General features: G+C 39.6%; 1 protein-coding gene across 1 annotated transcript in view; it reads right to left on the reverse strand.

Annotated features, from left to right (window-relative positions):
* Positions 1–16,815, reverse strand: part of GNPTAB (N-acetylglucosamine-1-phosphate transferase subunits alpha and beta) — a 49,392-nt gene extending 32,577 nt beyond the window's left edge. Inside the window, exons 1-4 of the mRNA XM_063309450.1 lie at positions 16,548–16,815; positions 14,018–14,103; positions 9,609–9,728; positions 701–742 (exon numbers count right to left, since the gene is read on the reverse strand). Of these exons, the coding sequence (XP_063165520.1) occupies positions 701–742; positions 9,609–9,728; positions 14,018–14,103; positions 16,548–16,664 (365 nt within the window). The 5' untranslated portion in view covers positions 16,665–16,815. The remainder of the gene's footprint in view (positions 1–700; positions 743–9,608; positions 9,729–14,017; positions 14,104–16,547) is intronic.
* Between the last annotated feature and the right edge of the window lie 1,592 nt (positions 16,816–18,407).

Below are 18,407 nucleotides of genomic sequence, written 5' to 3' on the forward strand. Positions count from 1 at the left end.
GAGGACTTCAAGGGTAGGAATGGAAGCAGAAGGCCTCCAGGAGGCAACCTATTCCCATTCCACCTTTAATTTGGGGGGGGGGGGGGGAATTACTACCAAATTTCTGCAAAAAGGTCTTGGGGTGCTAGACTAGGCACATGAGGCCCCTACCACAGCAACCAATGGCTTCCTTACATATCCACCTTATTCCAACATTGCTTGGCCTGGTTCTAGTCAAACGAATAGCCCCTTTCTTCTTTCTATTAAGATAGAGCATTTCTTGACCCTGCATATTAATTTTTATTCTACTACATTACCAGCAGGTCATTTCACAATAGCATTTTTGACAGCTACTAACTTGATTTATTTGGAACTTCTCATACGAATAATTTAATTCTGTATTATATTTAGACCTAAATATCACCCAAAGATGACTTATATAGACATAGTCACAAGGAGAATAACATATGTACTGCTTTATAAGACATCTTAGGTGATAATAAGCAGAGTCTCACACAGAATGTCCATGCTGGTAATTTAATACATAAGACATTTATTATTGGACATTAGAGAAAATTTACAGATTTTCCTACAATATTCCCTTGTCTTTATTCTTATTAATGTTAAATATTATATATTTTGCTCATTTAAAATTTTTCATAGTTAAGCTCCAAGTTGCAATATGGAAAACAGAAAACTTAAACTAAGAAATATTTTTTACCTTTTCTTTGTTGGCTCAGTGACATTCTTTCCAAGAAATTCTCTAAAGAACAAGTAAACATAAAACAATTACACATCCCAAATACAATGTACAGTTTGAATGTATGCACAACATATATACGGATATCATTTTCTCCTCTTTCTTGAAAATCAACAAAATCTTAGTAAATTGGTGTTTTTCTATTGATACCTTTTGTTATAAGTATCCTGTGAATAAAAACACAGCATTACTCCTAGTACATATGCTTCACAGTACAACTATGTATACATCAACTTGAAAATATTTTTTAATACTCAAAAAGGCTTATAAAGAACTACCAATTGGGGGACAATTGATAGACCGCCTCCACGTGGTGTCCCCTGGGCCTCCTAAGACTTTGGGAGTGGCTAAATGGTCTATCATATACGAGGCAGCCAGATAATCCTACAGATCTCCTGGCTAGAGCACATCCATTTTTGTCACCTTCACTATGTTACAAGGAAATAACAAAGGCTCTTTTCAGGGCCAATCGACAAGAAAACATGGACCTCGTATCAGGATTTGCCAGATTAATATTGAGGGCATTAGCAGGGCTAATTGCCAAATCCTGCAGAAAGTTTTAACAGATTATGATGTAGACATCACTGCCATCCAGGAAACATGTGTGGAAGATGAGGCCAGGATTAGTAAAAGGGGCAAGATACCGGGGCCATGACTTAATTGGAGCAACATACCATCATGCCTATGGTGTAGCCACCTATGTCCGGACCAATATTGAAAACGTCCAATTGCACTCAACATCTTGTGCTAATAATGTACATGAAGTAGTTATCAAAATAGAGGAAGTAACAGTCAGTAACATATATAAGCCACCAGCTATTATATAGCCATCTCAAGTTTTGCCTATTTTGCCTCACCCAGCCATCTATGTGCGGGATTTTAATAGTCACCACTGTCAATGGAAATACAAAGAAAATTATTATAATGAAGAGGCGCTTACCAATTGGGCAGATGATAACGGTATGTACCTTATATTTGATGTGAAACAATGAGGCTCCTTCAAATCTGCAGCTTAGAGACAGGAATATAATCCTGACCTCTGTTTTGTGACTACAAATGAAGAAAACTTACCAGTGAGAGCCTCTCGAAAAATATTAGAGGATTTCCCCACACTCAACATCGACTGGTGTTAATAGAGATTGGCATAAGTATCCCTTTGGTGATGTCCTTCCCTCACCCAAGGTGGAATTTTAAGAAAGCAGACTGGAAGACCTTCTCTGATAATTTAAATAAATGTGTGGGCTGGATACTCCCCATAGCAGAAAATTACCAGAGATTTGTGGGGGCAATAATAACTGTAGCAAAGAACACCATACCTAGAGGATATCGCAAACAATATATTCCAGGATGGAATGATGATTGCAAAAAAAATATCAAGAATTCATCAAGAATGGACATCAAGAAATTGTGGATGAATTTCTACATAGTCTTGACGTAGAGCAACAAAAGAAGTGGATAGAAACGGTCGAGGCGCTGGATTTTAAAAAATCCAGCAGAAAAGCCTGGTCGCTCTTACGGAAACTGGGTGAAGGCCACAGGATGGCACAAAATAGTATATCTATATCCCCAAATAAGATCACAGCCCACCTTGTATCTACATCTGGGGCCCCATGGGAAAGAGCTCATGCAATTTATATTAAACGTAAGTTTACAGCGCTGCTCTCTACCAGCGAAGAACAAACTGAATACTCCTGCCCATTCTCAACTGGTGAAGTAACAACTGCGCTGAAGGATGTGAAGGCAAACAAGGGCCTGATGGAATCCATCCAGAATTCCTCCTTAATTGTGGCAAGTACACTAAGAAGCGGCTGGCAGATTTCTTTACGAATATCATGATGACAGGCATGATCCCACATAAGATGAAACATTCTAAAATTATTGCTATTCTCAAGCCGGGAAAACTGAGTAATCAACCAAAAAGTTATCGGCCAACTGCACTTTTGAGCACAATTTACAAGCTTTTAGAAAGGCTCCTCTATGACAGAATTAGCATCAAGATATTTGAGAGAGTTCCCATGGAGCAAGCTGGTTTTTGCCCTGAACAGAGCTGTACTGATCAGGTCTTATCATTGACTACCTACACAGAAGCAGGATTCCAGAAAAAATGTAAGACATCAGTTGCTTTCCTAGACCTGTCTGCAGCATACGACACTGTTTGGAGACGTGGACTACTCCTCAAACTTGTACAAGTTATAATGTGTAAGAAAACTACCCAACTTATTAATTATATGATTGCAAACAGGACCTTCCAGGTGATGAGTGGACACAGCATGAGCACTCACAAAGTCCTTAATGATGGCTTACCACAAGGCTCTGTTTTAGCCCCTCTCTTATTTAATCTGTAAACTTCTGATATGCCTGATACCATCTCCAGAAAGTTTGGATATGAAGATGACTGGGCTGTAGGCATAAGACATCAAACCTTTGAGACAATGGAAGCCATCTTAACACCCGACTTAGCTGTCCTGGGAACATACTTCCACAAATGGAGATTGCAACCAAACCCTGCGAAGACAGAAGTAACGTGCTTCCACCTATGTAACAGGTTGGCAAATAGACAACTTAATGTTCAGTTTGAAGGCACTAGACTCCAACATAATACACACCCAAAATACCTTGGGGTAACCATAGACAGGATGCTTACTTATAAGAAGCACTTAGAAAATACCGCAGCTAAACTGAGAACTAGAATTAACATTCTTCGTAAGCTATGCAGTACTACATGGGGTTCTTCTGCTGACTTGCTGCACACTTTCGCTCTAGCGCTGGTCCGTTCAACCACTGAATATTGTGCTCCACTGTGGCTCAACAGTGCAAACGTAAACAAGGTAGACATACACCTTAACAGTATGATGTGGATTATTAGCATAACCATCAGGTCCACTCCTACCCAATGGCTGCCCATCTTGAGCCATATCCCTCCTCCAGACCTCTAGCGGAAGAATGCTGTCCTCCAAGAATATTAAAGAATAGCTGATAACTCTGAGCTCCCCATACATGGCGATATAGCAGAATTGGGAACAGATTAAGATATAGGCATCCACCTATGGCTACTGCCAGGGAATTGGCTATAAAACTTTTTATCTCAATTCCTGGAGTAAATCTTGGCAAAAAGCCTGCCCCCAGCATTGTCAAAGCCTACCCTGTATTACAGCGAAGCCTCCTGCTTTTGATCAGCAACGCAGAATATGGTCAGCTATCAATAGAGTGCGCACTAATCATGGGAGGTGTGCAGATTCCCTATATAAATGGGGTAAGATACCATCTCCAGGGTGTGACTGTGGGGCTGACAGACAAACTGTTAAACACATAATACAAACATGTTAAGACTAGAGCCTACGACAAGAACTTTGCTGATTTCTTGATGGCAACTGATGCTGTAAAAGACTATATTTGTAATCTTAATGTTTGTTTCTAGTTATAATTGCCCCATGACCAATGTCTATTTTCTATATGCCTTTTTATATTCCCAATTTTTTAAATGTAATATATTTGTAATATGTATGATGTGGTGCCATATGATAAATAAATAAATATTGCTAAATAAGCAGCTATAGAATGACAGCCTTGAAGATATTAGGCCCATGTCCAATGTTTAATTCAGGAATAAAAAACTTGTCCAGACACGACGTTGTTGAACTTCACCTTCAAGCACCCCAGGTATATTTAATGGTTCAATATATTTAGAATTTCCATTTTTCTGCCATCAGCTTTTTCTGAGGGGGGTTAAAGAACCATCTAGTGTAATGGGCTGTGATAATAACGTTGTGAGACAGGAGGAAGGGCCACAGCCAAGACAATAGTCTGATAAGAGAAATCTGAGTCCAAAGCTGGAACAGGGGTGGAGAAAGCATCTCAGAATTGACTCTCCATAGTTCTCTGGAATGTAAAGGCAGGGAGGGGGGGGAAGTGCTTTTAGACCTGCAAGATTCTGTTACTGTAACCTAACAATAAAGGTAGTATTAACATGCATGGTTTTGGCATCGAGGCTGGACTACTTCGAAGAGCTGACATCTAGCTTGATGGGGAGAATGTAGTTAGTTATTAGATTAGGGACCATATTTTAACTAAACTAGTAATTCAATATCACAGTACATACAGGCAAAATATGTAAACATCATGCTATTCCCTTGCAGGATAACCAACATTATGCCAAATGCACAAGAAGATTAAGAAAAAGAAAGGCTGAGAAATTAAGGCATGAGGTAACAAAAAGAGAACAAGTTGCAGGTAGTCCTCACTTAATGACAGTAATTGGGACCAGAATTTCCATCGCTAAATGATGCAGTCATAAAGTGTGACTTAACGAGACTGCATAATTTAGCAACAGCAGTCCCAGTTGCCATTGTTAATCAAGGATTATGGGTTGTTAAGCAAGGACCTCCTTGCGATATCCTGCCAGCATTCAACAACTAAAGTCAATGGGGAAGCCGACAGGAAGTCGTAAGACTTGGGAGGCTCCCAAGCAGGCTGGCAGGCAGGTAGTGGCTGCTGTGGCTTGAGCATGGCCAGGCAGGGCGTGGCTGCTTCCAGGTGTAGGAGGGTGCACCGGTGGCTTCTGCAGTGAGAGCACAGTCCGGCAGGCAGGCATGCACTATAGTGTGTGGGTGCGGGGGTGCTGCAGGCAGGCACCCTACGGAATACGAGATCCCTGGGATCTTGTACTCCATAGCCAGGCTCCTCAGGAGAAAAAGCAGCGTGAGTGGAAGCAACTTGCAGGAGGAACATGTGAACTTCCCTGCTGGTTTCCCCATTGACTTTGCTTGTGGGAAGCTGGCAGGGAAGATCACAAATGGCGATCACTTGACCCCAAGACACTACAACTGTTGTAAGTGCAAGCCAGTTGCCAAGTGCCAAGAGCACAAACACATGACCATGGGGGTGCTGGGATGGCCAGAACTTTGACGACTAGTCATAAGTACCACTCATTCAGCACTGTCCTAACTTCTAACGGTCACTGACCAAACGGTTGTTAACCAAGGACTACCCGTATAGCTAAATCTGATTTATGCCCAAACCATTCATGGTAGCTTTCCATACTTTTCTATCCTTGCAAGCCATCCTTGCTTCCTCCACATCCATTAATCACTTCATACATTGCCTTTTTTTCTTTAAACTTCTCAGCTCTCTTTGAGGAACTTGTCCATTGAACCATGGTTTTATTGGTATTCCATTTTCTCTTGAGCAATTCACTCTGTTCATACCTTTGTTTTGTAATTTGATCTTCATTCATTCTCTCTCTATATCCAAAACCACCTCACTGTGCTTTTTTTAAACCAGTCATTCACCATTCATCACCCATTCGCTCTTGATTCTTCCTCTTCTTGTTTATCACATACTTCTTGAGCCATTCCCATTGCAACTTAACTTTATGTTTCTTGTGATATACCCAATTCTCACTTCCATATAACAAGATGGACTGAAGCATGCTCTTAAACAAAGCCATTTTAGCTTCTTTTGGTGAACATTCATCCCTTGCAACAGACCATATGGTACTATCTTTTCACCAGCATTTGCACAACTTGAAATGTCTCCATTTCCCCATCTAAATTATTTATTATACATACAAAGATTTACATGCTACCTTACTTGAAACAACTCAAGACAAAGTACACAAATTCTTCATTGCTGTTCTTCATTTTTTGCCATTTATGTATCATTTCCAACTATTTATTCCATTTTTCCTGTCAACACAACTACTTTGCAGCCTTACCATTTTTCAATATTCTCACAGCATTTATTATTTCTTTTCATCACTTCTTTCTTTAACACTAACATTTATAGCATTCATTTCGATTCTTCTCTTCAACATATCACTATAACTTCCATATGAATATTTTTTTTCTAAATATTCCTTCTGGTATTCACTCACTCCAGTTTCATCTCAAATCACTTCATCTTTTTATGCTTAAAAATTTACATTAAAAATCTCTTGGTGGAAATTTTTTGGTTTGCCATCTTCATCCACTTCCAAAATAATTTTTGTTTCTATCACAACCACTTTGCAGTTTCTCTACCTCATTTAATTGTAACTGTCCTAGTTCTCTTTGACTACATTTTTTTCTATATATACATTCATTCTTTCAATCTCATCTTTTTGCATCATTCTCTAATATGCATTTTTCCTCATCCAAAGCCTCTTTCACTTCATCATTCCACCAAATATTGGCACATCAACACAATTATTTACACTATTCCAAACAGTTTCCACATTCTCTTTCCTTAGCTCACTTTCCATTCAGTCTGCTGGGAGATTAATCTATCTTCTAACACTTTTTCATATACGTCTTATATGTTCTCTATCAGCAGCCATTCTACATTCACTCTAGTTTCTATTATTTTCTTTTCTTCCCTGTCCATTTTCTCCAAGATCCATTCCTGATACTACTAAATTATTATCTGTCCCACATTCAGAACATTCCATCAATCATGTAACCCTCACTAATTATCTCAACATTTCATCATTTACAATTGTAAGACTTTTGCTTTAGATTTATTCCTTTTTCATGAGTGATCATAGCATCGGTAAACTGAGCCTTTCACATAACTCTTTTTAGTAGGATTACTGAGTTATCAGTCTCAATTGCACTTGTGTCACATACATGATTCCCTGCTCAAATAATAAAGGCAGTACTGGTGCGTTTGGTACCATTTAGCCAGTATGTCACAAGTGTAATCAAAGCCCAGTTTTACCCCAAGGATATTCACACTTTTCTGTGCAAGCTAGGATCTCTATCTACAGACTACCTCACAAGCTAATTTACTTTTATCTGCATCTCACCAACTAGGAGGTACATGCAATATACTGACATGCACACAAGATGCAATTAACACACAAAGGATAAGTTTGATTTTGAGTTTCACATATTAACTCTACATTATTTGATTATAATATTGTAATTATCCTGTTAATTGGTGATTTGAAATTCTTAACTTACTGTATTTCACATTGAGAACATAAGGCAAAGTATCAGCACTATGGTTTGGCTGTATCATAATGTATGCATGACAGCTTACATTCCTATTGCCCATTGTTCCAAAGACTTTCCTTCCAGTTTGATAATTCATGTACCACGTTGCTTCCAAACTTTGTAGTGATTGTAAGCAACTACTGGTATAAAGCTGGTATTTAACAGCTTTCATTCAAAATCACAGCACATTTGTCCAATGTACTTAGCTGATTCTCCATCTTTGTTATTAAATCAAGAACTCTGCAGTCCCAGCTACATTTTAGATTATAGCTTTAAAAGGTTGAAGTAAACATTTATACTAGTGGGAAGACATCAGTGGAAAGTTACATAGAGATGAGTTGTGGAGAGTCACAACCATTCAGAGATAGAGAAGATTAAGTCAGTCCACAGTGCAACTTGAAACACGAAGCTTACAGCTGGATAGATAACAGAGATAATGGAGCCCAGAACACAGGTTCAGATTGGGCATGATAGCTATAGAAAATGTGGCAGTTGGAGACACCCAGGGATTCTTCATTTTAAAAATGGTACTTTTTCACATATTCAGCAGAGAAGTTTTGAAAACAAAATTTAAATAAATAATATGCAATCTACCAATGATTTCTATTGTACTCAATTATCTAGACTGTACCAACTCTTTGCACAAAAGTTTTTTATTAACTGATTTGGTGTTCTTAATTGTCATGAGTAAGGATGGCGAGCAGGGGGCTCCCACCCAGACTGTCAAGCGCATGCGTAGCACTGAGGAACTGTTCAGCCATTCAAAGAGACACAGATCGGGACCGCCTTAACCCTTGGGGTTTATATGGCTGGGTTTTTCCCACGCTTCCTCAGTTTGTTAGGATTCTTGTTAAGTACTACTAATAAATATTAGAGACCAAGTCATTGTCTCAGTGTGTTTCCTGGTAATCAGGACATCAATAATTAAATCAAGCAAGTAAAACAGATTAAAAAAAAAAAGAATGGCAAATTAATCAAATTCCTTATTTTTGTCTTATTACAATATTTTCAACGTATCTTGGGATTATTGTTTGTAGCTGAGAATTGATCAATCAGAGCCTCATTGCTAAAATATGAAGTTCATTTTTGACAGAGATAAGAAATAAAACCAAGAAAATAAAAAAATAGCTTTAGGCAAGTGCATGAATGCTAAATTGCATTTCATTTGTAAAAGTAATATCCTAACTTTCCATAAGAATAAACAAGGCATCACAGAGGAAACTGGAAATTCCTAAGGATCCTATATTTCAAAAGCTTTTCTTTGTGAAATCTTTAGCTAAGGATTAGGAGGTCTTTAGCATAGTTTCTCAAAAAGGTTCTGATGACCTCTCTAACTCAAGGAATAGGAGGGAAGGGGAGAAGACATAAAACATTCTCTCAGAACAACAGTGAGTTTCTTACTGTTCCACAAGACCATTATAAATGACCTGGAAAAAGTGTTTGCCTAGTAACTGTGAAGGGACACTTGTACACATTTCTTTAGCACTCACAAAAAAGCATGTACAGGACAACAAACAAGAATGACAAAGGACCAGTCTGATATCACCTTAGGTTAGTATTGAGAATATACAAATATCTGGTCTATGCACGCTTCTGTTTTATCTGTTATGATATAACCATAAGAACAGCAAAAGCTTCTGCTTCCATATCAGTTTAAATGCAATTTAGTGAGTCACCTATGCCATAAATTTTAGAAGGCCAGGAGCCACATTCCAAAAATAGGCAAAGCCAGGAAAAAAACACAAACCTTAGATTTGATTGACATTTAAATACAGTGGATATAATTAAGGACTCATATATCCATCTGCACAATTCTTGGCCATTTTTGGAAGCTTAATAGTGTACCTCGTTAGGAAACAATTTTTATTTTATGCTTCCACAAGGAGAAAAATCCATACCTTATTATTCTCTGTTCTTCTTCCATCTGTTTCCTCACCTGTTGCAGTTCCCTGATCAGTTCAACATCTGTGCCATTCACCCAGGTATACACCACATCAATAGGCATAGGTAAGCAAAGCCTACAGAATTCATATTGAAAAACAGATGAAAAAAACTGTTTAGTCTATCCAGGATTTAATTGTGAAGCATTTTATAGTGCTACAGATTAAGTTCTTCTTCAAATACTGGAACTCATGAGTTCCAAATGACAAGTGCACTTAATACATTTGATACTGTACATTCACATTGTTTGGTTAAGCCTTCCAATTCCTGTCACTGACCACCATAAAGTTTTGTGGTTATGAAGCCTTCCATTACTCCATCAAGTTCAGGAGCTGGCATACATCAAACATTTAGTAATCAATCCTGCTTTTAAAAAATCCTTCTGGACAGTCATGTGTGATCTTCTTCTATAATGTGAATCATTCCAGAAATAATCCTGTGAAAGAAAACAATATATCAACAGCCTTTTGTATTCAAAAAATAGTTAATATTTAAAAAGCTCCCCCTTTTGAGAGAGATGGGCAGTAATAGAAATTTGAAAAATAAACCAACAAACAAACAAGCTAAAGATACAGCCTGACCTCAACATTTCTGCTACTTTGCCAAGAACCAGATACTCACTGCTTTGTTTTAATTAACTGTATATTGACTCCAAAGAAGCCCAGAATACGATACAAAAGAACAAAGATGAAACTCAATTATTATTTCCCAAATCTCCTCAACAATTTATGATGCAATATAAAGTTGCATCTACTGCTTCATTTTCCCATTTTAACCTTTTGATGACCAATTATAAATAAAAGTTACCCACAGAGCTTCTTGACTCCATGGGAATTAACATCTGAGCCTTCTGAGCCTTAGGCTGGTAGAGTTCCTTGTTCACACAAAATTATAGGGTTTTTGTTGTTGTTGTTGCTAACCTGCTACCCAATACCCTTATATCCCCAACCAGTTGTACTTTTAATTAGGAAGAATGGATATTGTTCAGCCATTAGAACAAATATCTGCCAAGGTGAATAAACTAAAATGTGGTTTTGCCAAAGTAACAGGGCAAATTCTGAATCACAAGCACTTAAGTTCAGCATCCCTGTAGAATTTAGCATCAGTTAAGGAAAATTAGATGCTTATTAAGATGCTTGTCTAATCCTTGAAATAGTCAAGCTATTTTAAAGATCTAAAACAATTTGATATTGCTTATTTTTAATTATCTGGCTTATGCAGAGGCATTTATGACCAAATACAAGGCATGATCCAGAATAAATCCTTTTTTTTTCCTTTTCATTCTGCTGGTAGCTTTAAATATGGTTGGTGGTCACTAAGCACAGATCCATTCTCCTTTTTCCAGAAGGACTAGGAGGCAAGAACTGTGCATTTGCTCCTGAGATCTCAAAACTGCTCTGAAAAAGAGCCATAGCTCATGGACACAGAAGTGTGCTGCATGCAAACTGTAACACTCAATCCCAAGCATCTTGTCAGTGGAGTGTAAGCAGAACAGAGGGAAAACAAACTCCAAAGGCTTAATGTGTTTAAGAAACTGAAATTCTAGATAAGCTTCCCCCCACCTAGTATCTTCACTGGTAATCCTGAAAGTCATTGGTATTGGCTAGCAATTCTTAGTCTCAAAATTTCTGGAAGCTGTATGATAGAGAAAGCTTTTTATAAAGTTAACTTAAGTATATTAAGCTATCATGCCTTAAAGTTTAAGAAGGCAGAAACAATATTCCATAGAAGCTTTTATATAGTTACATCAACCATATCCTGATACATAGAAATTACCCCATTCATCATTTTCAACAGTTTGAAAGCTGGACAGTTGAGCAAAAGGTATATTACAGCTAAAAACGATCCCATTGCAACACAACCTCAAATGCAAAAAAGAGGCTGGACTGCTTCTTTCCAATTTTGCTGAACTTAAAAAATCAAGGCCATCACTTCAAGATGATATCTTGGTCAATTACTTCAAGTGGAATTCCAGCATTTGAAGGTCATAACATTACAGCAGTGTTATAAAGTATGTTTAATAAAGTGGAAGTTAAATTTACAAGAGATTTTTGCAGATGACACTGAGCAAGTATCTCCATCCTTCTTATAGTTATTCAAAATTATGAATGGTTGGTGGCTCATAGGAAAAAAAGTCTATTTATGATTATTTAGAACGTGAATTCAAATCAGAAGCAACCATGTGAGTCACATAGGACTGAATCTGCTATAACTGGGATTATTGCTATTACACACAATAATTGAATAACATAATTTTAACATTATTTTTCTGTTGTCCTTTCTTCCAATATTTGAACAAATAAAATCCATGTTGGTCTTTAAAGAACATGAGTAGTAGTATAGACAACGGAATATTCATATATAGCTCTGTATGGATTGTATAGAATGCACAAACAATAGTCTGCATTTTTAACTGCTGTGATCTCTAGATGAGGTATATGCAGATTTTCAAATAGCCACAGCATTGCTATTTCCAACTGCCACCACAGAAATTCAGTTTTATGTGTCTGTTAAGAGCAGTCTTCATTTATGTACAGCTCTTGGGGGTAATTGCTCTTCCTGGCCATCACAAACTGTAGCAAACTTGGGATAATTCTTAGATACTTGACAGAGAATTTGTGGAGCTGGCCTGATTTTCAATTATTTGGGGAATATAAAAAGGGACAAAAGTTAACATCTATTGATTTTTTTTCTTTTTCACTTTTTACTAAGGATAGCATTTATAATTATCTCTGGCTTGTCAGTATAAGAATTGTCTAGTTAATCTGTTCTTGGCTATTTTAACAAATGTATGTTTCTCCTACGGACAGAGATGGGTTCAAAATGGGCTTGGGTTTGAAATTTTCAAAACTGTGAAACCAACAATTGTTTTTTTCATTACAATCCTTGGTGCACCACCTACTTGAATTAGGCCGAACCTAATGTAAATGACTGCATTTTCCTCCCATTCTCCATTTTAGAGTTCACAGAGACTTTACAGACTTCAACATTCAGGTTCTACCCACTTTTTACTCTCCCTTGGTTACATGTTGCTTGGTTAAGAGAGACAGAGATCATAAAGCTTGCACATTTTGTGACCTTTGCCCTGGCAAAGGGATTGTGTGTGCCAGTATATGCCATGTGAATTAATCTGTATTTCAAAAGACAAAAGGATGTTAAAAGCAGAGGAAGAAAGCTTGAAATTAGAACTAACAAAGATTGAAATATCCAAAATCCAATAGAACAATAACTGTTCAGGCAGGCAGGAACCTTTTAGAAACTCTGCCATCTAGGAAGGTTCAAAGGCCAGTCCAGATGAATGGGGTAAGACTAGTCCAGAACTTGACAAACTGTTCCTGCCCAAGGCAAGGCTCCAAATTTCCATTCTGGTGCCTTCTCATGCAGGGTAACTGCAAACAGAGCTGTATTTTGTTCTACATTTAGTAGCTATTGATACACCAAATCAGAGGCACTCTAAAGATAATGTATTTTTAAAATGCCATTGCCTACTTCCAAAACCTCTGAAAATGCCAGGAGCCTTTAGGTCTTTGTAGAACACACTAAGCCACAAATTACCCAACCATATTTTAGCCTGGTATATACAAACCAAATTCCTAGGTTTAATTGTGTAAACATAGAAAATTGGGTTAACTGACCGTGGCTCAGTCAAACAAGATAAGAACATAACCACTAAGTGAAATAGGAAAAATATTGGCATCAGTGACAATTGTTGGCTGGGTTCTGAGCCAAGCCAAGTCATGGGGACTGTGATTAAAGGTATCTAAGATTCTGTGCTGAAAGATTGTTATGAGAACAGATACTACACACTGTTATGTAGATTAATTGAAGTATCAGATTGCTTTAAAAAAAAGATATGAAAAAGTTTATCTCTACTTCCTTAGAATCAGGAGAAATTGCAGCAACACTGCTTCTTCTGCACTGTTCCCCCACCACCATAAATTCACTTAGTACAAATTGAAGGAAAACAGAGAGAAAAACATGATGTAACACTGAACAAAATGCAAGGGACTTTTTTTAATAACCAAAACTATTTCAAATGAAAATAAATAGCTAGACAAATGCTTTTTTCTGTGTGCCTTTGAGTCAGTGTTGACTGCTGGTGACTGCCTAGACAAGTCCCTGCAGTTTTCTTGGCAAGATTTACAGAAGTGGTTTGCCATTGCCTTCTTCCTAGGGCTGAGAGAGAATGACTGGCCCAAGGTCACCCAGCTGGCTTTCTGCCTAAGGTGGAACTAGAACCCATGATCTCTAAATTTCTAGCCTGGTGCCTTAACCACTGTATGCCAAAGTGACTCTTGTACAAAGAGCAGCATGTACTTTTCCTACACAACGGAAGAAGCATTGCCATTCCAGGTCTGAGGCTCACCTGTTCTGAAATGATTTCCCAGCCACGTTATCCCTGTAAGAGTCAAACAGGACATGATACTGGTCCCGGCTCCACTCCAATACAACCTATGGAAGAATGAGATTATATTCTAAAATAACCACTGAATTGGATTTTAAAACTAATTTAACCTGTAGATGGAAATGCATAGAAAGATGTTTAGGTTTGCTTTTTTATGCTGAAAAGTTTGTAGGATATTTTAGGAAGAGGAACAAACTATTTGATTGAGTTGTTCCTGAAAAAGGGGGGAAGTTCTCCACTATTACATTCAAACATACCAAGCCTCATTATTATTAAGAATATGGCTGGAAAAAGAATTATACCCATGAAACAAATAGAGCAAATATGTCATGGCTAAAATTATTTTTCCAGCCCTGTATGTGTAAAATTGACTTGTCAGTCTCCAGTACAGTAAATTCTTATACTAAGTCCTTTTTTCCTTCATACATTCTACCACCAAGTTTGCCAGATCATCCCCAAATAATTTCAGCATAGAACTACCGCAGTCTGCAATCCTGTGAAGTCTTTCTTGACAACTGGAATTCAAAGGATTGTTGTCCAGTTCAAACCACAATGACAAATAAATAACTAAATGTGTGTCATTATATCGTAACACAAACCTTGGCCTTTAGTACTCGTGTCCTGACATCAGACCAGACACATGTATGTAAGTCATGTGATTTACCTGGCAATGTCCACTTTGTCATTTGTCCTGATTTACCACCCCTGCAGACACTTATTACTGGATTCTGAAACAACCTGTGAATTCTACAAGGCCCCACAGAAGAGTCCACAAAATAAAAATACATACAGAACATTGGGGGTGGGGGAGTTCAGGTCATATGGTTTCACTGACCCTGTGATCAGCAGATGAAAATTGCTAGACATCTAGCACGGCAGTCTTCATTATCTGGAGTTTACCTATAAACCACAATGTCATCTGGTATTAACTAGCTAACTATCAGTTTCCAGGTTCATGGGGAGGAATGGAAGGAGAGGCATAGGCAATGGAAGGAAAGTCTCCCATTGGGGGAGATGGGGGGTGATATAAATTTAATAATAAATAAATAAAAATAAAATTTACAGTGCACCCATTTTGCCTGTCCCTTGCAGAAATCCTTCAACTTTTCACCCATTTGCCTCTATACTTTTAAGGGAAACAACTCATATGCAGCTGCTTTATTAAGAATTTCACCAGTTTATCTTCTTCAGCCCACCTCCTCTACCAGAAACATCAGACATGGCCTTCTTAATTATGACACCCCATAATTCCTCAACAACTAATTTCCAGCTTGTTTTATATTTCTCTGTCTTCTGTGTTACTGAATGGTGTTAATGACCATGTTTTATCACTCATGAGTTCTCTCCTCTCCCACTTGATTTCCTGCAGGCATACCCCTCCTGAAAAATCCCCATCCCACCTTTTCTCTTTTAGGCTGCAAAAGTCCGGGCATCCATTAGGTGAAATCAAAGAATTAAGAGTTGTTGAGGTTCTTTGCCGCCACCTACTAGTTGTCCGGAATTTTGCAGCTACTGCATGGCATGCTTCTTCCCTCTCCCCTCCCTTCACGAGGAAGACAGTGAGAAAACAGGAAAAGCAGCCACTTGGCTGGGGTCCCCGAGAACTCCTTTTCCAGCCCAAACTGCCGCTGAGTCAACGGCTGACAGACTCGGGAACCGCGGCCGCAGAAGTACCATTGCCTGTCGCCTTTCACTCGCTTCTTCCTCAACTCTATTCTGTTACGGCGCGTGCCGCGCTACCAAGTCTGGGAGGCAAACTTGCGGGTGACCTCTAGATATGGCAGCAGAGAGTAAAAACAGACGTCCTCCGGTCTTTTCTGCAGCCCAGATCTGGTTAGCTCCGCGCTGACCGATCAAAACTGCTGAAGGCCAGGTGCGGGAGCCCGGGAAAGAAGCGTTTCCTACCCTTGCGGCTGCCTCCACGGCCTTTACTGTATTGACCCCACGGTTGGCTGCTGGGACGGGAAAAGGCATAGAGCTTGCAGGAGGGAGTCAGTGCAATCAAGTTAAAGGAAGGTACAACTTGAGAGAAGTTATTTTTTAAGCTACAAAGAAGCTGGAAAGGAAAAGGGCCAGACCACGGAGGAAGACACAAAGCCAGAGAGGTTCAGCCCGTGCAGGAAAATAAAATTTGCAGCAGGATCTTTGCATTAGGGTGGTCGCCAAAGAGAAATCCAACAGGTAAAGTCTTTTGGCCCTGGCTGAGACGCGATTCGGGGGAAAACGCTTCCGCCAATAATGCAACTCTTAAGGGCCCAGAGGCCGCGCTGGAATGCACGGGTGAGCAAAGAGCTATTCTGAACGGAGCGAAGTGGAAAAGGAGACTCGAAGAAGGAAAATCCCTTAGAGGTGTAAGGCCGGCGCAAGGAATGAGGAAACCCTCCCGGAAGAGTCGAGACGGAGAACCGGGAGAATGCAGGGTCGCAGGCAACGGGAACTCAGCCCTCGGATGGAGGGGGCTTGCAACCGGGCGCCGGGGACCGCGCCTTACCTCGCCGAACTGCAAGGCGGAGACGATCAGGAGGACAATGCCTCCAAGGCAAAGGCAGGGCCCATATCTGTGGGACAGGCAGGTGTAGGTTTGTCTCTGCAGGAGCTTCAGCAGCATGGCCCGCCGGGCACCATCACCCTGCAGCCACTGCCACCGGTGCCGCCTTCCTCGCAATCGGGCGCCGGCCAATCCTAGCAATCCCCGCCGCCGCCTCCGAAGCCGCCTAGTTCCAGTCCCCGGCACATCGCAGAGGCTGCAGCGCTGAAGCTTCCGGCAGCCAGCGCCGCCCCCTGTGGGCGGGGAAGGGCTTTCTTCGGCGCGGGCGGGACTCCGTTTTGCAACATACTACCCACAGCAGGGTCATGTGTTTGTCAGGCGTCTTCCGCTGTCTCGTGATTGGGAGGTGACGAAAAAACTGCCGCACCGCTCGCGGTATATGCGATGATATTTCCAGAAGGGCCTATTTAAGGCCATTTTTCAACGTCTTGCTCGGTGAAGGAGTCTAAATTCAATTATGTCTGGCTTCCGTTGAACAACTTCTGAGAAGGGCAGCCCACCCGCTCTATTTCAGGATTTTCCTGCAGTTACGCGTGCAAATATGCTTTTCTATATGCAAAAGATAAACTCGAACCGCAGCACGGTCTTCCAAAGAGCCAGGACAAGACAAGTTCAAATATTAGCATCATTTGAATTTCATTTTATTTTTTTTGTGTGTGGCCTTTGATCAGTTTGTAACTCTTGGCTACTGCCTGGACAAGTCCCTGCAGTTTTCTTGGCAAGGTTTTTCAGAAGTGGTTTGCCATTGCCTCCTTTCTAGGGCTGAGAGAGAGGGACTGGCCCAAAGTCATCCAGCTGGCTTCGTGCTTAAGGTGAGACTAGAACCCATGGTCACTTGCTTTCTAGCCTGCTGCCTTAACCCAATGATTCTCAGCCTTAGCAACTTTAAGATGGGTAGACTTCAACTCCCAGAAGGCTGGCTGGGCAATTCTGGGAGTTGAAGGCCACACATCTTAAAGTTGCCAAGGTTGAGAAAGACTGCTTAACCACTACACCGAACTGGATCTTTTGTTTTGTTTTTAATTTTATTTTACTGGGGAGATTATCCCATTTTTATTTGAAATATGTATGCCTATGGAACAAACAGTTGGGTTGCATTTTGAAGACTAATTCAATTATTATTGAATAAGCTCTCATGAATTGCGGTCAGTTTCACCAGATAACATACCTTTTTCTCTTTTAAGATGCTCTTTGTTATATCTGTTGCCCAAATGTGGCAATCTATATGGAGGATGGGTTGTGTGTAATGTTTAGAGTGATAGAATGTGATCGTGGAGACCTACACTGAAATCCCTACTTGGCTGTCAAACTTATGGATAACTTCTCTCACCTAAATTACTTCACAGGACTGTTGTGAGGATAACATAGGATGATAAGTGGCATGTGTACCACTTTGATTTCTTGAAGAGTGCTGGGTTAGTGCTGCAGTAAAATTATTGAAATGAATGATGCCAAATGTAACATAAAACATTAGCATTAAACAAAGGAGCTCAACTAAGAACAGTATAGCTCATCAACTGGAAAAAGAATAGTAACAACACACTGAATTAGCTAACCACATCTTAGTCTAGTGAGTTCTATGAACCCAGCCCATGTGGTTAATTTATGATTTCCCATGTCCTGCAATCCCCAAAAATGGGTTAATTGCAATTTTGAACAGAACATGGCAACATTTTCCCTACTAGAGTCTTTTGAGTTAGCAGGCCATTTGAATGACTTTATTGGAAGCACAGATTCACCTACTAAAGGATTGCTACCATACATGATGCCAAAGAGGAAAATACCTAGATATGTGCCCTCATT

This window comes from Candoia aspera, chromosome 7, assembly GCF_035149785.1.
Source record: "Candoia aspera isolate rCanAsp1 chromosome 7, rCanAsp1.hap2, whole genome shotgun sequence".
Lineage (NCBI taxonomy): Eukaryota > Metazoa > Chordata > Lepidosauria > Squamata > Boidae > Candoia > Candoia aspera.